General features: G+C 57.4%; 2 protein-coding genes across 3 annotated transcripts; one reads left to right on the forward strand and one right to left on the reverse strand.

Annotated features, from left to right (window-relative positions):
- The first annotated feature begins 2,189 nt into the window (after window positions 1-2,189).
- ARPC1B (actin related protein 2/3 complex subunit 1B) lies at window positions 2,190-9,826 on the forward strand. 2 transcript variants are annotated; one of them, XM_075165376.1, is made up of 10 exons: window positions 2,190-2,316; window positions 4,976-5,049; window positions 5,807-5,911; window positions 6,386-6,608; window positions 7,036-7,143; window positions 7,451-7,657; window positions 7,926-8,001; window positions 8,085-8,281; window positions 8,974-9,064; window positions 9,525-9,826. In XM_075165376.1, the coding sequence occupies exons 2-10, from the start codon at window positions 4,986-4,988 to the stop codon at window positions 9,561-9,563; spliced, it is 1,110 nt and encodes a 369-aa protein (XP_075021477.1). In that variant the 5' UTR covers window positions 2,190-2,316; window positions 4,976-4,985; the 3' UTR covers window positions 9,564-9,826. The 2 variants fall into 2 exon arrangements, with proteins under 2 accessions (XP_075021477.1, XP_075021478.1); XM_075165377.1 differs by lacking the exon at window positions 7,451-7,657 and having other exon boundaries at window positions 2,197-2,316.
- Window positions 9,827-11,768: 1,942 nt separating this feature from the next.
- On the reverse strand, window positions 11,769-20,983 carry PDAP1 (PDGFA associated protein 1). The gene is made up of 6 exons (XM_075165380.1): window positions 20,874-20,983; window positions 16,921-17,012; window positions 14,878-14,985; window positions 14,346-14,467; window positions 13,287-13,438; window positions 11,769-12,600 (listed from the first exon to the last, which is right to left on the reverse strand). Exons 1-6 carry the CDS (start codon window positions 20,884-20,886, stop codon window positions 12,542-12,544), a joined length of 546 nt encoding a protein of 181 aa, XP_075021481.1. The 5' UTR covers window positions 20,887-20,983; the 3' UTR covers window positions 11,769-12,541.
- Window positions 20,984-21,182: the final 199 nt, after the last annotated feature.

Consider the following 21,182-nt stretch of genomic DNA (forward strand, 5'->3'; position numbering starts at 1 on the left):
CGCCTTTGAAAGCGATGCAGTCTTAATTACAGGATAGCTGCTGGCTGCATATGCCTGACGATACACGTCAGTTAACGGACTGTTGGGGGCAAGGAACGGGGCTCTACGCAAGCAGGGATGCCGGAGACTGTTCACTGGAGCCTGCCTGAAAAACTCCCCAGGCTCTAAGTGAAAAGAAACTGCAGAATCGCTGCCACTTTTCATTCCCTCTGCCTCACCTCCAAAGAGGACCCCAGCAAAAACCCCTTCTGATGTCCCCAGCATCTGTGCAGTGGGACAGTTCCTCTACAGCCTTTCTGCGGAGGAAGCATTACAAGACATGCCGCCGTGGGTGCAGGAGGATCTTTCCACTTAAGAAAACGGAGGCAAAAGCAGGTAAAAGATTTAGCCAAACCTTGAGTCGGATCTGGCAAGAGACCCAGCAGGGCTGAGCCTTCATCCCTGGCCTCAACAGCGCTGGCTTATTCCCCTGTGGGCTGTTGAGTGCAGGGGAAACCAAGGCAGCGTTCAAAACCAGTGCATCGCCGGCGGAGGCAGCTCTCTGTGCTCATTAGCGCAGGCTCAGAGAGGAGCCACAGCAGGAGCAGCCTCGAGACCAGAAGGGATGAGGAAATGCGATGGCAGAGAAGCAACCGCGCTGCAGGCAGCGCTGGGGGTGATGCTGTGCTCTCCCTTCTCTCAATAACGTACCGTGATTCCTACTGCAGAAGTTAAACTGACCTGTCCTTCATTCGCATTCCCACCTGGAAGGGATCTGATGTGAAGGGATGGGCAGAGGGATGGTCCGTCCTGCATCCTCCCATCCTGTGTCCCGATCCACGCAGGTGGGAGCTGCTGGTCTTGGTGCAGGAGGCGGTAGTAGGACACCTGGAAAGCCTGAACCCTCTGGGTGAAGAGCAGAGGCAGAGCAGCTTGTAGCCAAAGGAGGACTAGGGAAAATGTGCAGGCAGCAGGAAAAACTTCAAAAAGCCGCAGATTTCAGCTGCGTGGGAGCTGTTGTGGGAGCTGTGTCCCTTTTGCTGCATTTGGGGCAGCAGCGATGCCGGGGGTGAGGCTGGGCGCTTGCTGCTTCCAAGAGGGACTTTTCTCACCATGGGGATTCGCTCCTGACCAGAGCCGCAGAGACCCACCAACCTCCCGGGACATCTCGGCATCTCCATGTGTGTCTGCTGGGATCACGGCAACACGTGTGAAGGGAAGCATGGCTAATGGACTTGAGGACCGAGGGAGAGATGAGCTGCCCGCTCAATGCCACCCCGCAGAGCGTGTGTCTGCAGCTGACCCCTCGCACGGGGATTAATTCTGCAGCTCAACAAATACGAGGTTATTGTATCCACAACTTGCAGCTGAGGAGCCCCGTCGGGGCCCTGCCCTCCCTGTACGAGACCCCAGTGTGCTCCTGTCCCGCTTCTGCGATGTTACTTGGGGGGGAAGGGGCGAGTGCATCCCTCCATGCAGTGGGTGCATCCCTCCACCCGTGTCTCTGCAGCCGGTTTGCAGCAGGGGAACGAGAAGCTGAAGCCCATCTCTCCTTCCCAGCACTTCCAGCAGGAGCTGAGCTCCTGAGGGTTACCCTGCCTGGGAAAGGGATAAAAATTAGTTGCTCTGAAGCAGGAGAGAAGAAAATTAGAGGGGTGCATGGCAGTGACTGCAGCCAGCCTGGGCTTGGGTCCCACTGGGCTCAGTGGGATGCAGGAACCAGCAGCAGCTGCTGCTCAGGGCAGCCGGATCCAGGCGCCGCGGGGTCCTGCCGAGCTGTGAATCTCCCCGGCCGTGGGAGGCGATGCCGACGCACGTCTCGCCCCGGGTGGGCTCCGACCGCAGCTATTGCCTGCTGCGGGCCAGCGCCGGCAGGCAGGGCCTCCCTGCTGCATCCGTCCCCCCGAAACGCATCAGGGACCGCAGGGCGAGCAACCCTCCTGCAGCCAAAGGGAAAGGATGGGGTTCCTTCCCTCGGCTCTCCCAGCTGCGTCCTTCCCCGGAGCACCCGGGGCGAGTTGCCCGCATCCCGCCGAGCAGCGGGGGCTGCCGGGAGCATCCCAGGGCCAGTGGCCCGTCCACGTGCGGCGATGGCGGAGAGGCCTGGCTCGCAGGCAGGCAGGCAGGCAGGGGCAGGGCGGCCGCCGCCGAGCTGCTTTGCACTCCCCCAACGCCCACGTAAGGAAGTGGTTGCATTTCTCGGAGAGGAAAAGGGAAGTCGGGCTGCCTCCACGGGGCAGCCAGCAGCTCCCGCCGCTCGCTCCGGGCTGCCGTTCGTGTCGACTGCCCAGAGTCCATGAACTAGCCCTGCCTGCCCTGCCTGCGCTGCCCAGCAAGGTAAGGAGCGGGGAGGCACCTCTGCCACCCCGGCGAGGAGCTGGGTCTGTCCCACGGGGGCTGTGGCCATCAACTCTCCCAGTGCTCACACCCTAATCGAGGGGTGGCAGGGACCCCCCCAGGCTGGGGCTACTTTGGGGTCCGAGGGGGGTGCAGGCAGCGCCTCGCCGCACGTAGGTTTTGCTTTTGCTGCGTTTCGGGCTTTTTTTTTTTTTTTCCCCCAGCTTTGGCAGCAAGTTTGAGTTTTATTCTCTTGCTGGAGGCCCGGCAGCTGCAGGGTGTTGGAAAGGGTCCCCCGCGGGGTCCCACGGGGCTGGCAGAGCCAGAGCTGCCTGCGATCTGCCCTCTCCTCCTCGGGCATCAGCTGCCTCCAGCTTTACCCAGGGTGAGGAAGAGGAGGGTAAGAGCTGCCCTTCATCTGCCCTGGGGCAGTGGTGTTCCTCCAGGGCCAGGCTGGCTCCTGGGGTACCCCATGCCAACGTCGGGGACTGAGGGCGGGTGTCCCCAGCCTGGCGGGCAGGAGCACGGGGGGGTGACACCCTGCAGCCCCCGCGGGGAGCAGAGGGGCTCCCGGGGGTCGGTGCCAGGGTCTCGGCAGTGCAGGAGGACCAGGCCACCATGGTGGCTGGGGACAGCTTCATGGGGTCCTGCGGCTTCCGGCAGGACCGTTGCCGTGTCCGTGTGCCGGCGGGTGCAAACCCACCTCCCACCGCCCCGCCAGGCTCGGCAAAACCAAAAATACAGCTCCTCCAGCGCATGGCTTCCTCCCCGGGAGCGGGAGGAGCCCCCAGCGCTCGGCTCCTGCCAAGGTTTGGTTATCTCCTCCAAGGATGTTTCCGAACTGCTCGGCGCCTCGGGGCTGGCCGGGGAGATAACGGAGCTGATTCGGGTCCCCATCCCGCCCTGTCTGGCCATCTGGAAATGCCCGTTTTCCTCCCTTGAGAGCCTCCCTGTCGAGCTGGGGGATAGCCACGGCCCCTCCGATGCTCTTCCCTGCTGGGGAAGGGGCTGCCGAGCTCCCCGTGGGTCACCCCACGGCTTCCCCCACCCCGGGGCGGGAGCACGGCTCAGCCCACGGGGCATCAGCCGGGAACGGGGGAACAGCCACGGGGAAATGAAACATAAACCGCTGCAGGGAGCGACCAGAGCTCGAACGGCCGAGCAGCCCTTGCTTCTCACCCAGCGCTCCGCGGCGGCTGGAGAACGGCTTCCGCCCCCCGGCCCTGCCTCCCATCCCTCCTCCCCGGGTCCCCGTTTCAGCCAGGTCCCCGTTTCAACCAGGTCCCCATTTCACACGCTTTCCTCCTCCTGATCTTTTGCAACGCCAACAGCAGCGTCCCCCCTCACCGATGATTTTATTCGGCACTCGCGGTGCAGCTCCGGGGCAGAGGCACGCAGCAGTAGAGGTTTTGTACCCTCCCGTGGGTCACCACGTGCTGAACCCTGGCAGGATCGGTGCGGCTGGCGTTGGGCAGCTGCCTGCTCGGCCATGCCTGTGTCCCTGGTGGGGACGGGTGTTTCGGCAGGGGCTGGGCCGTGGGGTGCGTTACAGCAGGGGTCGTGCCGTGCATCGGCATTGGGATTTCTCCGCATGTGAAAAGCAGGTGATGGAGCTTCACGGATTCTCTTTTCACCAGCCCGGGAACAGAGGTTTGCTAGGAGGGACTTTTTTCCTTCCCCTGTACCGTTTTTAGCTGCCAAAGAAAACGGGCAGCGTTCAGGGAGTTCCCAAAATAGCCGAGAGGCAAGCTGTGAGTAATCCCCGTCCGTCACGCCCTGGCGAGGTGTTTCCCTACATCCGTGCGTTACCTTGGCTGCATGGCCAAGGGGCTGCGCCGCTGCTCCAAGCCCTTCCCAGTCCCACGGCACCCACAGCGGGCTTGCAGGGAGCTGCTCCGTCCTGCGGCACCGGAGCGGTCGGTGGGTGCCGGTGGGAGCGGCGGTGAGCTCAGCCGGGGGAAGGGATTAGTCACCGGCTCGCCGGGGCTGAGCACATGTGGGATGGGATGGGATGGGATGGGATGGGATGGGATGGGATGGGATGGGATGGGATGGGATGGGGGTGCCTCCACGGGGCTTTGGCTCTTCCTAAATGAGAGGCGAGGAAGGAGCAAGCGGATCTGGCCCCGTGGGGCTGGCGGGAGCAGCCGGAGGGAGGAGGTGCTGCCCACGGCGGGACCCCCGGGATGTGCGTGGGGCTGGCGGTGCTGTCACCGGGATCCCCGTGTGCCCAGCTGGCTCCTGCCCACCAGGCTCCAGCTGGCTGGGGCTGGCACAGTTTGGAAGTCCCTGGAAGTGGTCCCCGCTTCCCATCTGGCTATGGGACACCCATCTGGCACCCAGCCATGGGACATTTAGCATGGGGTGCCCGGCCATGGGGAACGTCTTCTCCAGCTCCACCCGGACCCTCCCTCACCCCCCCCCGAGCTGCACCCACCGGGGCACCCTTCCCCCATGCTTGGGCACACTCTGAGCTTGGAATTCCTCAGGGAAACCCCTTCCCCGGCAGAGGGGGGACGCGGTGGGCTGCAACGTGGGGCTGATCCCAGCGGGAGGGAACGCTTGGTGGAGCTGGGAGCGGGGGGGTCCCGCTGGGGGCTTGTCCCCGTGGCCAGAGCAGCATCTCCTGACGGCCGCGGGGGTCTCGCCCCGTCCCCAGCCCGCGAGCCATGGCCTACCACAGCTTCCTGCTGGAGCCCATCAGCTGCCACGCCTGGAACAAGGACCGAACCCGTAAGTACAGCCGGGGCACCCCATCCCGAAATCCCCAGGGACGGCCCAAAGCACCGACCATCCCGGCTGAACATCCCCGCGGTGGGCAATCCCCCCCCCAGTGCTGGGTTGGGGCTGGGTTTGGGGACGCAGGTCCTGCCACGGACAGATTTTGGGGTTGGGGGCAGCAGGTGTCCCCCCGGCATCCCCCTGGTCCCGCTGCCGCGACAGAGCCCGGCGCGGGGGGTGCCAGCACGGCGTCCGGCCCCGAGGCACCGCGGCAGCCGGCGCGGGGAGGGACCGGCGAAGCGCTGCGGAGGAGAGGAGAGCGGAGCCGGGTGATTCACGGCCGATGGCATTTCCCGGCCACGGCACGGGGGATGTGGGAGAGAACAAAAAGGGCTTTCTCTGCTGGGGCCGGCGTGCTGGGCAGGCAGGGCAGGATGGGGCCGGAGGGGAGCTGAGCACCCGCAGCCGTCCCGTCCCATCCCGTCCCATCCCGTCCCATCCCATCCCATCCCACCCGCCCCACGGGACCACACGCTGGGGAAGGGAGGACGCTGGGCTGTTGGGTCTGGGGGAGCTTCCCCATAGGGCCAGCTCCGGGGCGGAGGCTGGGGGGCTTGGTGGGACCCCACCATGCAGATGGGGCTCAGTGGGGTCCCACCGAGCCTGGAGCACAGGAAGGGGCAGGTCGATGCCGGCTGGCCCCGCTCGCCCCCCCGGCAGAGCCCACCACCCAAGGGAGGGCTGTGCCCCGGCTGCTCTCGCCCCACAGAGATTGCCCTCTGCCCCAACAACCACGAGGTCCACATCTACCGCAAGGACGGGGCCAAGTGGAGCAAAGTCCATGAGCTGAAGGAGCACAACGGGCAGGTGACGGGTGAGTCCCGGCCAACGGAGGGGACAGGGGACACGGCTGGTGGGTGGCTCTGCCCCAGAGACGGTCCCAGCCCCGCTTGGTGGCACCAGCAGCTTCTGGATGGGAGTTGAGCAGTGGGTGGAGGAGAGGGAGCAGGTTGTGTCTCCTGGCCCCCATCCAGCACGTCAGAAGGCACCCAGGGGTGGGATGGATGGGATGGGAGAGATGGAGAGGGATGGGGTGGGAAGGGATGAGGTAGGATGAGATGGATGGATGGTTGGGAAGAGATGGGGTGGGATGGAATGGGGTGGGGTGGGAGGGATGGGAAGGGATGAGGTGGGATGATTTGGGATGAATGTGGCAGTAGGGCAAAGAGGGACTCTGGAGCAGAGACCACCCAGAACAGCTCTGCCTTCACATGGCCTCCAACCTTAAGTGACCCATCCCCATCCCCATGGCTTCCCGGGCCACCATCACCCCCCCACTGACTTCCAGGCATTGACTGGGCCCCTGAGAGCAACCGGCTGGTGACATGTGGGACCGACCGCAACGCCTATGTCTGGACCCTGAAGGGCAACGTCTGGAAACCCACCCTGGTCATCCTGCGGATCAACCGGGCCGCCCGCTGCGTCAAGTGGTCCCCCAAGGAGAACAAGTTTGCTGTGGGCAGCGGCTCCCGGCTCATCTCCATCTGCTACTTTGAGCAGGAGAATGACTGGTGAGGCTCAGCCATGGCCTCACTGGGCCTGTCCTGGGGGAAATGGAGGACAGATGGATGGGGAGATGGATGGATGGATGGGGAGATGGTTGGATGGATGGGGAGATGGATGGAAGATGGACTGGGAGATAGGAGACCGGAGGAGTTGGAGGTGAGACAGAAGGAAAGGGGGGAGATAGAGAGGAGCTGGAGGAGGAGGTGGAGGAGGAGGAGGCAGATGGGGAGATGGAGGGAGGTGCTCCAAAACCCTCCTGCTGGGGATGGGACATGCTGTCCCCATGCCCTGGCTGCAGCTGCCTGCTGGTCACCCAGGGCAGCTCCTGGGGCGCTTGTAGCCCCGAGCACCCTCAGCCAGCCCCCCGAAAGCCCAGGGATGTTCCCAGGGGTGGTGGTGCTTCCCCACTGACACCAACCGCTCTCCCCACAGGTGGGTTTGCAAGCACATCAAGAAGCCCATCCGCTCGACGGTGCTCAGCCTCGACTGGCACCCCAACAACGTCCTCCTGGCCGCCGGCTCCTGCGACTTCAAGTGCCGGTGAGGAGGAGGGGGGGCGTGACGGGAGGACCTGAGGTGGGGGGACCCCCCAAGGACGGGTTGGGGTCCCACCCTGGCGCAGCACAGAGGTGTGTGGGGGAGCCCAGCGCCCAGGCTTGCGCATGGGGCAGGCTTCACCCCTCCGGGTGCTGCTGGGAGCCAGGGATGGGGTGCAGGGGAGATGCAGGGAGAGCTGGGGGGTGCCCCATGGGCTCTGGCAGGGAAACTGAGGCAGGCAAGGGGGCAGGGATGGAGGCAGCTCCGGTGCTGTGTCCAGGGACACATGGCAGGGCTCTCCCCACCCCAGGATCTTCTCAGCCTACATCAAGGAGGTGGAGGAGCGGCCCAGCCCCACGCCGTGGGGCTCCAAGATGCCCTTCGGGGAGCTGATGTTCGAGTCGAGCAGCAGCTGCGGGTGGGTGCACAGCATCTGCTTCTCGGCCAGCGGCGCCCGCGTGGCCTGGGTGAGCCACGACAGCACCCTCTGCCTGGCCGATGCCAACAAGAAGATGGCGTAAGCAGGGCTGGGGAATGGAGGGGTCTTGGGGGGGGCTGGGGGCAGCCAAACCATGGGTAGCAGGGGGTTTGACTCCCAAAACTGACCCGGAGATGGAGGCATCTGGGTTGGGGTGGGGGTGAAGGGCCAAGCAGACCTGGTGGGAGGAGGTGACACATCTTCTCCTTGCGGTCCTGTGGCTTCCACCTGCGTCACGAGCTGGGCCAGCCTCAGCGCAGAGAGGCTGAAGCTCGGCTCCCCGCTCACGCCCTGCCCTCCCTCGTAGCGTCGCCTCCCTGTGCACCGAGACCCTGCCCCTCCTGGCCGTCACCTTCATCACCGAAAACAGCCTGGTGGCCGCGGTGAGTCCGGGCTGGGGACACGGGGTGGGTGCTGTGCCGGCAGCCGGCAGGAGGGTGCTGAGCAGGGCTGCCTGGTTCCCCAGGGCCACGACTGCTACCCGATGCTGTTCACCTACGAGGAGAGCCAGGGCGCGCTGACCTTCGGGGGGAAGCTGGATGTCCCCAAGCAGAGCTCCCAGCGCGGCCTCACTGCCCGCGAGCGCTTCCAGAACCTGGACAAGAAAGCCAGCTCGGACACCGCCAACGCCGCGCTGGACACCCTGCACAAGAACAGCATCAGGTGTGCGCTGGGGGGGCCACCTCGGGGGCTGCTTGGGGGTGCTGGCCCCTGAGCATCCCCTGGCTGTGTTGCTGTCCAGTCCAGGAGCTGGGACAGCCCTGGAGCATTCCCAGGGCATCCCCTGGGTATCCCTGGAGCATTCCTGGGCATCCCTGAGCATCCCTGGGTATCCCTGGGCATTCTTGGAGCATCTGTGGGCAATCCCAGGGTATCTCTGAAGCATCCTTGGACATCCCTGGGTATTCCAGCATGCGGGTGGGAGAGATGGAGGGGTTCAGTCCCAGGAGCTGGGATAGCCCTGGGTATCCCTGGAGCATCCCTGGGCATCCTTGGGTATCTCTGGAGCATCCTTGGACATCCCTGGGTATCCCTGCATGTGGGTGGGAGAGATGGAGGGGTTCAGCCCCGGCAGCTGGGATAGCCCTGGGTATCCCTGGAGCATCCCTGGGTATCCCTGGAGCATCCCTGGACATCTCTGGGCATCCCTGCAAGTGGGTGGGGGAGATGGATGGGTCTAGCCCCGGGAGCTGGGACAACCCTGGAGCATCCCCAGGTATCCCTGGAGCATCCCTGCACGTGGGTGGTAGAGACGAAGGGCTCCGGCCCCACTCCGACCCACCAATGACGGGGCAGCTCGGGGGGCTCGGGGGGGGCCTGGCGCTGACTCCCTGCCACCTCTTTGCGCCCCGCAGCCAGATCTCGGTGCTGGCGGGCGGGAAGGCCAACTGCTCACAGTTCTGCACCACGGGGATGGACGGCGGCATGAGCATCTGGGACGTCAAGGTGAGGCGTCCCCCCAGGGCCGCGGTCCCCCCCAGGCTGGGAGCACCCAGCGTCGAACCCTCATTAGCCACAGCTCTAATTGCAATCCCTCACCCTGCTGCTGCGCAGCTCTTTGCTGGGGTGGTGGGGCCCATCCTGCCCACGGGGTGGGATCTCCTTTAACCCAGGGCTGGGTGGGGGACACCCCTGGGTGGCACTTCCACTGCTCACCATCAGAGGGGGGGTTGAAGCCAGCCTCGCGCAGGGACCCAGCACCCTCTCCTGGCTTCGGCTTTGCTCACATGGCTTGAAAAATGAGCCAAAACCAGCCGAAGTTGGGATCTCCTCCCCACGAGGACAGGTTGGCACCCCAGGGGACAGCTTCCCCCCCCGACTGTGCCCCCCTTTCAGCTCCCCAACCACCTCCAGTTGCCTTGGAAAGCAAAAAGCGAATGACAAACAACCTCCCCTTTTGTTTTAGAGCCTGGAGTCAGCGCTGAAGGATCTCAAGATCAAATGAAGGAGCCAGCCGGGAAGGGCGTCCCGGCTGCCAGCCTGCCCCTGCTCTGCCGCGCCTGCCTGCTTTCCCCCGCGAGCCCCCGTGCCACGCGGGCCGGCCGCGATGCCACCAGCGCGCTTCCCCGGCTGCCAGCCAGCCCCGGCGGCTGCTCTCAGACAAAGAAAACAATTTTTTTTTTTACTATTTTTGTTACCATCCTACCCGATGCTGGTCATACATCGCTTCAAGAAAAAATAAAGTAGGGATTTTCCTGTATAAATCCACTAATTTTTTTTTTTTGCTTTTTTTTTAAAAATAGTTCGATGCGAACACGTGCGTGATTACGGCACATCACGGCCGCTGTGCCGCATCTCACCACGGGCGGTCACGTCCGTTCTGCTGCCAGCTCTGAGATGAATCAGGACCGTGGGGATAAGGGGAACATCACCTCCCCGTTCCCTGCTTCAGCATCATTTCAAAACAGGATTGGTATTAGCAAAGAGGTAGGGGCGAGGATGGAGGTGGCACGGCAGCGCAGGTTTCCCATATTGCTCCCGGAGCTCCTCCTGGACACCGGTCAAGTCCCGCCAGGTGTGCAATCCCACACCCGGGGAGCCGGCTCGGAAACCTTGGGCTGCCGAATCAATCCTGCCCCTTTCCAGCCCGTTATCGCAGGCTGCCGGGCACTTTTGATCAGAGCACCTCCGACTTCCACCTTCCTCACCTCTGACTCGGGGTACGAGCAGCCCCATCTCACAGCCGCGCTGGGAGGATAAAGCTGCTCCTTTGCCGAGGAGCCTTTGAAGAAGCCGTGAGAAAGTGGATAAATCTTTCTATGTTTCAGAGCAGTTTAATTGCACGTGGTAAACAATGGTCACACGTTTCATACAGAGTATGAAATCACGATGACGTGGCTGGTAAGGGCTTTGGCAAAGGCAGAAGAAGAACCAGTACCCGGGCAGGTGTGTCGCGGCAGGCAAGATGCCCAGCCCCAGTGCCGGCGTTGCCCCGTCTTAAACTGAGCGTCTCTGCAAGGGAAATCCTGCATTTCTCACCGAAAGGAAAAGGAACCCGTGCAGTGTGGTTACTCCTCCCGGGATCAGACCTCGCTGTGACAGCTCGGGTTGAAGCCCACCCTGGTGGTGCCGCTCAAAGTGGACCCACCCTTACGTTGACCACGGCCCAGGAGGGGACCCCTCGCTGGCAGAGAGGGACGGTGACATTCGGGTTCTGGTCTAGGTGCTAGTTAGAGACGTGTTCTACAGGGAAAAGATTTTTCCACCCATTTCTAGGTGTGACCCATCCCACCCCACGTGAACAAGCCCACCTCGCTCTCCCCCTCCACCTGTGGCTCCTGCCCTGCTCCACCCCAGGCATCAGATCAGTTCTCCCCTCTTGGAGCTGACAGCAAGGGCACCTCTGCCGGTACCGCTCACCTCGCAGGGCCCCCCGGAGAGATCTCCTGCCTCACATTATGCCGCGGGGTACAAAAGCCCAGGCTGGGGAACAGCTCTAGGGCTTACGCCTTTAGCCACACGCAGAGATGACCCGGCATTCCTGGACCAAGAGAGCGAGTTCCCAGCGGGGTTTGAGCAGGCAGCTCGCAGTTCCCCGTAGCGCATCCCTGTCACACCCTCACCGCAGGGTTACACAGAGCAAATCCCAACATTTGTCTTCCTGCATGGCTACGAGATCGCCAGCTCCCTGCTAGCGGGACAGCTCCCGTCTCAGCTCTGGGGCTGAATCTCCTCCGGCCTTTGGGGAGGGAGTGTGGGAAGCGCTGGTGTCCCTGGCACGGGCTGGCAGCAGGACTCCCTGGACCGCCCGGGGCAGAGCATCTCCTGCTCCAGCAGCCCTACAGCCTGAAATAGGGCGGCTGACAGGGGTGACAGCTCGGGGACTGGCCTTCTGGCACAGGGGCTGGGTTAGACACCAGCCGGAGGGCAACTGTTTTCTCCACTGCGGTAATCAGATTGTGCAAGACGTCCATCAGAGACAGCAGGAAAAGCTTTGCGCCTTCAGGCTGCATCTGCCGATGGAGCTCCTGAACCTCCAGCCAAATTCCACACCACAAACAACCCAGAGAAACAGCGAAGCAGCAGAGGCAGAAGTCACCGCGTCGCCACAGCAGAGGCAGAAGTCACCAGACGGCTACTGCGCCTCGCATCTCAGCACAGCCTGTACAGTCGTGTTCATTCACACACACACACGACAAGGACAGAGCAGTTATGATAATTTACATTTTAATCAGCCAAATATACAAGTTCTGTTGTTGTTTTTTAAACTTTATCAAGCTTTTTTCCATCTGGGTCTGATACAATTGATGTTGTTTGTTTTTTTTTCCTTTAAACAAAGGATGATGTGGTTAAAAACTGGCACTATCCCTAATAAGGAGAAGAAAAAAAAAAAATGAAGAGGAGGGAAAAGGGGAGACTGGCTGCAAGAAAGGAGGGATGAAACCGGGAAGGAACGGCACTCCAGATGTCCATGAAGTCAGGCTCCTAGGTTATACTGCAACACCCTGCAGCAAAATTTTACGGGCCATTTGCCCAAAGGGATTCCTCAGATACATTATCCTTTGGGCTTTCACTAGCAAGTCGAAGTTCCCCACCCCATGCCCCACCCCACAATGACCCCACAATCTATTTTCTTGCAATCTAATACTTGAAGCATCTCCCCTCCCGCACAGCTCCCTCCCGCCCTGTCCCCTGTCTATGAGTTCTTAATCCTAAAAACAGCAAAAACATTCAGGTTTCCAAACTGTTACAGAGAATTGCTGTTCAGCACGGCTCTGCACCGAGGATAGCAGCTGCCCCTAACCCCAAATGGAAATCTGTGCCAGGATGAAGACAAACACATCGTCAGTGTCTCTTGGAGGTGAAGGTGACTTCGATGCCGCAGTACACCCTACGTGGCATCGATGGTATGCAACACGACAGAGTTCCTGGCAGGCACCAGGCACAGTTCCCTGGCGTTTCCTCCTCTTGCATGTCCTGTGCTTACTTGTTAAGGGATAGTGACTGCAGTCTTTTACCTGCCATGGCCGCTTCGTCTTTTGCTGGGGGAGAAAAAGAAGAGAGGTTTCATCATTTCACAGAGCACATCAGGGACTGGTGGTGGCTTGACAGCCCCAGAGACCGAAATCCTGCTAGCCATGTACAGTGAGGTAACGAGGAAAAATCCGACCCTCCCCGCCAATCCCTGGTAGATCCCCTCCAGAGTTAAGAGGAGCAGCCCCCCCGGCACGTTCCCTTCTGCCCTCGGCCTCTCTTCAGGCGTCCACAAATTACGCTGATGCTGATGCATTTCTCAGTGGAAGCCACTGAGAAGACACGCTCATCAGACTTCTGGCTCACACCTAGCAGAGCTGAAGAGAAAGTCCAGGCAGGGGAGGAATGCTGCAAATTCCTTGGGCAGTGTGGATCCCCAGCAGACAAATCACACCCAGCACAAGGAACTTGCTAAACCCCCAATGAGCTCGGGAGGCTGAGGACAATATGGATATCTAGGGCAATTCTCTTTTTCCCTGCTCCCTGTTCAGACGTCCTAGAGCTTTATAAAACTAGAGATTTATGAGAATGAAACAGCTGAACCTGGTTTTGATGAGAGAAGTTGTAATGGCACTCAGCAACGCCACGCAGTCTCAGGAGATGAGGGATTACCAGGTGCGATATGAGAAATCATGCCTCTTGGCAGTACAGCCATTGCAAGGAGAAGTAAGAGGATATGATTAATTACTCTAACCTTTTCTTTCTTCTTCTTTCTTTCTGGCAGCTTCTTCCCTTTGCTTCCGAATGATGGCTAGTCGGGCGAGATCTGCCTTTGCTTGTTCTGTTTTGCCAGCTAGGTGCATTTTCATGTATCTTTCTTTTGCCTTTTGTTTCTCTATTTCCTCTCTGTTGGAGTGAAACACACCAGTCATCAGAGTATCCAGGTGAGCACGCCGGTACAGGCAGCGAGGGGGAGGCTTTCTGACTGGGAGGGATGGTCAGGACAGAGAAGGATTGCCCACAGAGACTGGGGGGGCCCTGTCACCAGTTTTCAAGCACAGGTTATATCTATTGCAGGGTTTGAACGGGGATGATGAGATTATTTCTACCTTCGTTCAGCTAAATAAGGACACTGACACACAATGAGGTCAAATGAGTTAGCCCCAGACCGCACAGCACCGTGACACGTTTTCCTCAGCCTTGCCCTCACAAAGGCATACTTCTGCTGAAGCAATCTATCCCGAATAAGCAAGCTTAAATCTTTCACTCTGAAACTCTCCGTTGCTAAATGAAACTAGATGATTAAATCTTTGGTTCTCATCTTATTCATCTGCTCAGACAAAAATTTCACCATGACCCGTGGAATCTGGGTAACCGCTGTCACTAGGGCACCTTCCGTAGCAAGATTAAAGCGGACTCCAAGGTGACCTCTGGTTAATGGATTTCAGTTAGGTCTGATTTTTGGCATAAAACTTCAGGAAAGGAATGGTCTACATCCGCTTCACAGCAACAAACTTCACTCTCTTAGCGCACCTGGCCAAGCTGCCTGGCTCCAGGAGAGCCACAGCTACTCCCAGAGGACAGACAACTTCTGTAAAGTTTGTAAGGAAAGACATTTTGACCCACAGTGAGTCCTGCCACAGTTTGCTGCTGTTCAGCGTCCGCTTTAGAGAGCGCCACACTTAAAGGGCTTCCCTGAAACACCAAAGCATACGCAGCAGGGAAACATCCCCCCGCGTTAAGCTGCTGCCACCAGCAAGGATGAAATTCCAGGAACGCACTAGCTCCTGCCGAGGCAGCAGGAGAGACTCACCGCTCTCGTCGCGAGAGTTCCTTAGGTCCATCCAGGTCCAGCTGAGTTACTTTTTTGGTTGTCTGAATTACACGATTGGGATTCTCTATGTCTATCAACCCTTCCACTCCTTTGCGCTTTTGCTAAGGTTCAAGAACAAGAGGAAGGTTAAGAAGCTCTCTCATACCCAACATTGTGTTGTATCAGAGCTCACCAAATACACTGCAACACACCCCAAAAGCAGAATTCGAGATATTTTCTCTACCAGACAGCAAAACCATTTATGAACCCAGATTTATAGTACCAGGCACCTTCAGTTTTTTTTGAAATATTCTTGCCTTTCTATTTCCCTTATAAAAATACACAAGTTTTCATTCTGCAGAGAAAATGCAATCAAGTAAGGGGTTTTTTGGCTTCTAAAAATAGTCCTTCCATAAAAAAATTACTATAGGCAGCTCTCAAAGAGAGCTTGGAGTCAAAGAGCGTGCATCTCTCTCCTGCCCCAAGGATCTGGGTGGTGCAAATGCATTAAGTGCCCTGAGAATTACAGTACCTGATAATCCTCGTCATCTTCATCACTCTCATCTGAATCTAAAGACTTCTTCTCCTTTTTGGGGTCCCCTGTTGCTCCTTCACCTCCTTCTTCTTGCTCCTCTTCTTCCTACAAAATCACAGGAAATTAGAGAAAATGTATGTCAATAAAAATCCCAAATCCGACAGTGACTCTTAAATGAGATCATTTTGGAGGGATAAGAGACAGCTCTGAGAGCACTGGTGTTCCTGATGTGGCCCTTCTGACACCAAAGGTGCCTGGCTGTTTCAAAACAAGAGCTCATTCTCAACACATAAATGTGCATCACCTGCCCCAGCAGATCACCTCTAAACAACTCTGCTGTTCTCTCTGTGTAATAGGCCAGGAAAATTATTGTAAAAGACAGAACTGGCACTTTACTTTCCCCAAATGAAAGATCTCCAGGAGACATTTTGGCCCGGGTTTCCAGTGCACAATATCTCAGGGACTGGAAACTACACGGATGTAGTGTAGAGCTGGATCCCATCCTAGATTTAGATAAAAAAAAAAAAAAAAGACTAGAGAAGAGCAAATTGACAACCATCAACCAGAACGTTATTATCCAAGAAATTACAGCCTTTTTAGCACAGCTTTTACCAGTCAGAGGTCTAGGAATTGTAAATCGTTAGAAGATAAGATTAGCAATAGCAACATGGGTGTGAATAGCTTGCTTTACCATTGGCAAATATCCCTCATCAGAGCAACTGGCCAAGTGGATGAGCTATGGGCAGTAAGAGGAGTAATTTTGTTAATTGGTTTTTTTTAAGCTTTCCCTAATGAAATAGCGTTAGATGTAACCATCACTATGTGAAATCCTTCTCAAAGAGCAGTTCTCTGGTTTCTTTTGAAACAAGACAGACATTTCAAGTGGGGCCCTGCTCGCTCTGTTCCGTTTCCAGTTGGTATTTTTATTAACAACTCGGAAGTAGAGAAGACTTACAAAGTTTGTGAATGACATCGCACTGGTAAGAGTTGGAATCGTTTTGGAAAACAGGATCAGACCCATAAGTGGTTTCAGAATTTGGAAAGATGGCATGAAATCAAGAAGGTGGAATCAGAAAACAAACCAAGAGGAATTATACTTCGGAAGAAGAAATCCAACACAAAGTCAGAATATGTGGCTAAGCAGCAAACCGCACAATCATCTTGAGTTACAGCTGGTCAAAACATTAAAAAGGAGTCAACAATATGGCTCATAACTGCTTGAAAGAGTAATCTTCTTCTGGGAGGTATTCATCAGTATTTCCTATACGGGGTATAATTATCCTACTGTAGTACGTGCTGTGAGGCTTCAGCTGGAATAGCGTATTTGGGCTTAGGCAGCACTTTCAGAAAGTCACAGAAAAATAGCAGCGAGAGTGCCATCGTAGCTGTGATAATTCGGGAATACAAGAGAGCAAGTACTGCAAAAAGTAGCCATGCCTTTTATAATACCAGTCAGGTAGTTGTAGAAGCGAGGGGAGCTGTTACAATCCTATGTTGGGGCATAGAAACGCCCAAAAAAGCATTCACGCCAGAAAACTCTGTTATCTCACCCTACAAGTCAGAGGCAAACAAGAAAGTCATGTGTACAGGAAGAAGTCAAAGGAATTTGGTCTTTTAAATCTAGAAGAGAAAGAGGGCAAATACAGTAATTTCAATATACAGTAAGATGTCAAGATGTGAGCCCTCTTCCTCCACAGCCAAGCTGCAGAGCACAGATAAAAAAATTAGCTGACACTGGAGACTAGAATGATGAAATACAGGGGGAAAAGATGTCTAGAGCTGCTGTGTAATCATCTTCCCTATCCTTTAACCTTCAAATTGTGAACTGGATGGTCTACCTGGCCTCACTTCTGGGAGGAACCAGACTGGATCACACCTTGCAGTCTCCCCAGCCAGAGATATTCAGAATTCATATTGTGATCGCTGACAGAATGACCTGCAACACTTGCCTAAGCTGCCATTTCTCATGAACTGCAAGTTAAGCATCCTGTACAAGCCAGAACTTACGACAGTAAGCACATAACGTAGGCAAACACATACCCTTGCCTTTTGCTTTTCTGCTTGGAGCTGGGCATCAATCTCCTCAGGACTTGTGTACTGTCTTGCTCGGCCTTTGTGGCCTCCTTTTCTACCTGTACAAAAAAATTAAAATTAATAAATGGTTTAGTGATAAGCTTCCAGAAAGGTCTCCTCCTCCTGCAGCAACTCTCTCTGGATTTTCGGTGCAGACAGGACAAACCAAAATAGCTTCTCTAAACAACAACGAAAAAAGGACACGTTGAACTTGCCAGTCTCAGTGAAACACTCCAAGAATTTCGGGTAAGTTACACAGAGAATTGGGATTGTTGATCCATAGACAGATATTGGGAGAATCAGTTCTTTCTTTCCCCTTGGGCTTTGGAGACACCAGAACCGAGAGCAGGCTATCAGCTGTACAGCGTTTTCCCAGCGAAGCACAGGTTTCTCCTACAGAGAGGGAGCCAGGAAAGCACTGCCCAAAGCAGGTACCCCCGTCCCTCAAACACCGCAGAGCGGTGACACCATGTATCAGGCAACGAGCTTCCAAGCGCCCCCTCAGCCCTCGGTGACGCCACCCTTCCTTGCCCACGCTTGCGGCCTCTCTGATTCACTTCCCGGGCTGGCAAGGGGTGCTCGGTCCCACAGCCGCTCTCCGCGTTTCCTGCACAGGAGGAATCACAGCATGTTCCTGCGGCAGCTGCGGTTACAACCAACTCTCCAACAAGCTTGCCTCCTTAACCCCTCCCCTACACCGAGGCTGTGCCAAGAGAAAATAGGAAGCTAATTGGACAAAAGGTTTGGGAATTACAATGAGAGCTGAAGAAGTAATAAAAGGGGCCTCCATGTTTTACTGCTTTATAAGGAAAAATAAAAACAAGCTCTAGGAAGCAGGAAGAGGAGAGAGTCAGCTGAGCTGGCTGGACTGCCTGGCTAAGATGTGCTCTCAAGTTCAAAATTCTGTTGATTAATGAATTGCTGAAGCCATTAACGCTTCCTGCAAGCGACTGCTCCGTTTATGTTCTTACAGCTCAAAGAACTGCTGGAAAGCAAGCTGAATAGAGTCAGTCTCTAGCCTTGAGCTAGGGAGCTCAAGGTACAGCCGGTGCACGAGACTGGCAAAAAGCAAACAGCTCAGGCAGGGGAGCTCTCTGCTACTGCAGGAGTCTTTGAAGTCCGACAGAAGGAGCAGGAAATCCTCACGCTCTCTCTCACGTTCCCTGCTTCACCTGCCAAGGACAACGGAAACCTTACAGCGGTGGAGAGGGCTGAGGGGATCGTCCCTCTTCCTCGGGACTGCACAGGACGCATGGGAGAGATCTGTCACTGCTGCACCGCTGTGCCACGGCCACGCTGCGCTGTTGGACTTGGAGGGACAGGGAGCTCACGTTTTAGCTCAGTAGAAGCTGAGCTGTGGAATAAATTATCTGAAAAACCCCACTGTGAAGCCTTACAGAGACTCCCGAGATGGTTTTCTCACATAAAATGGGGAAGCGCAGAGAGCAGATTCTCCTCTCTGAACTCAGCTGTGGAAGCTCATGGGCTCTCAAACCACGAGCGCAACCAAAAGCTTTGCTGCACCCAAAGACGTGTGTTTTCTGTTTGTCTGTCCCCAACCATCCCACGCGGCAATACTGACACCCTCTGGGAACGAGATCTGCCACGGAGCGCTCCAGCCCAGAAGACGTTACCTCACTGCCCAGCAAATGACATCACTCGAGATGGAACAACAGTAATATCACTGACACACCACATAACACCAAGAAAACCTAAATAAACCAAAACAATCCTGTGCTACAAGCTTAACCGATGCCAGGCAGCCTTCTTGTCCAGCTGGGCTCGGAATTTTACACTGGGCTCAGAACTGAAGAACACAAAAGCCTTATTACTGCAAATAAAAAGCAGTAATAAGGGGGGGAAAAGCCACTCAAGAGAAATTATCTTACATTAAATGCCTAAAAAGAAGCAAATTGAAGAGCGAATCAATCTAATTTATATTCAAGCCTGCACACAGAGAAGTACGGCCCCATTGAGCGGGAGCAGCAGTGCCGCCGGCTCAGCAGCTGGAGGGACACTGTGGGGAGCTCCGCAGGGCGCAGGGCCGGGGCTCTGCTCTTCACGGGGAGATCAAACCGCACGCCCGACAAGCGGAGCGCCGGTCCTACAGCTGCCATTGACCTACCGCATCACCTGCGCAACGCCCCTCAGCTCTGTGCCTCAGTTTCCCCATCTGTAAAACAGGAATAATGATTCTTATCCTCCTCTGTGAGGCACTTCATAATATAATCACCTGCAGATTTCACCTGCAGCAAAGACCACTGCCGCCTAAGGCAGGCACGCGTTCGTCTTCAGCTTTGAACGGAAAAATTAAGGAATTTAAATCAGAGAGAAGGGAAGAATATCGAAGGAATCACTTACTCTTTTTGAATCAAGGTATTCAAAAAAGAACAAAATCATCAAAACCAATCCTGTAATAAAATTTATTAATGGCTGGTTAAAATCCCCATTTTATATTAAACAGTGAGTGCAAAAGTCCACTCCATAACACAACAACTCCTGCTGACTTGGGGGGCGGGCAAAGATCCCTCTTTTCCCAAGAAGCAAAAGGTTTGAAACAAACACTTAAAACTGTACAACAAAATACAGAGCAGGAAATCCTGAGTTACGGGGCATTTAAATAACAGGGTTATAACACACCACAGTTCTTTGCCTTCACAAAAAATATGAGAAAGCTTCAGCCCTATCTACTAACATTGTGCAAACGGATGCAAAATAAATTGCTTAAAGAAAATCTTCAATAGGGAAGAGGGAATTCAGATAGGGAAGCAGATTTGGTACTAAAGCTTGGGAAATGCTGATGAAATAAATTGGAACAAACTACAGAGAAGATGAATGACGAGAGCTGGTTTACATTAATGTATATGACTGGGGTTTCACCGACGCTCGCACAAGAGCCAATTATGCAGATGGTGCATCTGGAGAAGGTTCTGGGTGGATCCAGCTCAGCCCTGACAGCCTGTCAGTCCCTCATTACTTCTTCTTAATCACACAAGCAAGTCGGTACCCGCTCCGTAATACCCAGATGCGGAGCTGCCGGAGCCACATGAAAGGAGCCACGTTTGGAGCTCCTGAACCGAAGCCCACCTCCACACCCCCCCCCGACGCTGCCCCTCCGGGCCGGACCCTCTGCCCGGCCGCTCAGATTCCCCGTACCCAGCCCCGAAGGCCTCCACCATGGAAGCACCGGGAGGGGAAAGCCTTCAGCCACCACACTCCGCCTGCGTGCCCCCCGGGATCCCCGGTGTAGCTGTAAACTCCCCTCCCCGGCCGTCCGTGTGCCCCCAAGCCCTGCTCCGGGGGAACCGGCTGCAGTTTCCAGCCCAGCGAGGAGCACACGGGGCCCAGCCCGGTCCCACGGGGGGACCTGGCACCCCAAGGGCCAGGGGCTGCTGCGATCCCACGGCGCTTGCTGGGGGGCACAGAACGGGAGCCCCAGCTCTGTCAGAAACGTGGAGAGGCTGCCATCTCTTCGGGGACGGGGGGAGGGGAGCGAGGCTCCCCCCGAAGCGCTCTACGAGCGGGCTGGGGGAAGAAACCGAGACACCCCCCCGCCCCCAGAGGCCACCCACAGCCGGAGGGGGGATGCGGCAAGGGGCCCTCCCTCCGAGACCCTCCGCGGCCAAGAGGGGGAAAGGAGACACCCCCCCCCAAGCCCCCCAAGGCCGGGGAGAGAAGGGAAAGCGACCTCCCTTCAGCCCCGAGGGCGGGGAACGAGACCTACCCACCCCCCCCCAGCCGAGACGGGGCGGGGGGACACGACCCCTGCCCCCGCCGAGCCTCCACAGCCGGGGCCTCCCCCCACGCCCCCGCTCTCCTCCCGGGGCCTGAGGGGCCTACAGCCCCTCAGCCCTCTCACTCCTCTCCCCCCGCCCCCCGCTGCTTCTCGCAGGGACGAATCCCCCCGGCCCGGCCCTCACCTCCTTTCGGCATCGCGGCGGCGATGGCGGCTGCGGCAGCTGCAGCGAGGCCCCCCCCCCGGCCCCGAGCGGCGACCCGGAAGCGGAAGCCGCCCCACCCCCGCGCGCGGCTCTCGGCGCCCGCCCAGTCATCACGGTACGCGAGGCCCCCGCCGCGGGGCTGCCCTCACCGCTGCCCCTCCCGCCGCCCGCGCCGCCCCTCCGGGTCCCCCCCGCAGCGGAGAGCGGGGCCGCTTCACCTCCCGGCGGGTCGCGCTCTCCGCTCTACCCCGACCGAGGCGAGGGAACGCACGGTGGGGCGCGTTTTCT

The sequence above is a fragment of the Calonectris borealis genome, chromosome 16, assembly GCF_964195595.1.
Source record: "Calonectris borealis chromosome 16, bCalBor7.hap1.2, whole genome shotgun sequence".
Classification (NCBI taxonomy): domain Eukaryota; kingdom Metazoa; phylum Chordata; class Aves; order Procellariiformes; family Procellariidae; genus Calonectris; species Calonectris borealis.

Excerpts from the sequence above, each read along its gene's own strand:
- ARPC1B (XM_075165376.1), top strand. The coding sequence starts at position 4,986 with ATGGCCTACCACAGCTTCCTGCTGGAGCCCATCAGCTGCCACGCCTGG. Across the intron at positions 7,144-7,450 it reads TCCTGCGACTTCAAGTGCCG|GATCTTCTCAGCCTACATCA; the intron begins GTGAGGAGGAGG and ends TCCCCACCCCAG. Across the intron at positions 7,658-7,925 it reads GATGCCAACAAGAAGATGGC|CGTCGCCTCCCTGTGCACCG; the intron begins GTAAGCAGGGCT and ends CCTCCCTCGTAG.
- PDAP1 (XM_075165380.1), bottom strand. Across the intron at positions 14,986-16,920 it reads CAGAAAAGCAAAAGGCAAGG|GAAGAAGAGGAGCAAGAAGA; the intron begins GTATGTGTTTGC and ends GTGATTTTGTAG. Across the intron at positions 14,468-14,877 it reads AAGATGACGAGGATTATCAG|CAAAAGCGCAAAGGAGTGGA; the intron begins GTACTGTAATTC and ends CTTGAACCTTAG.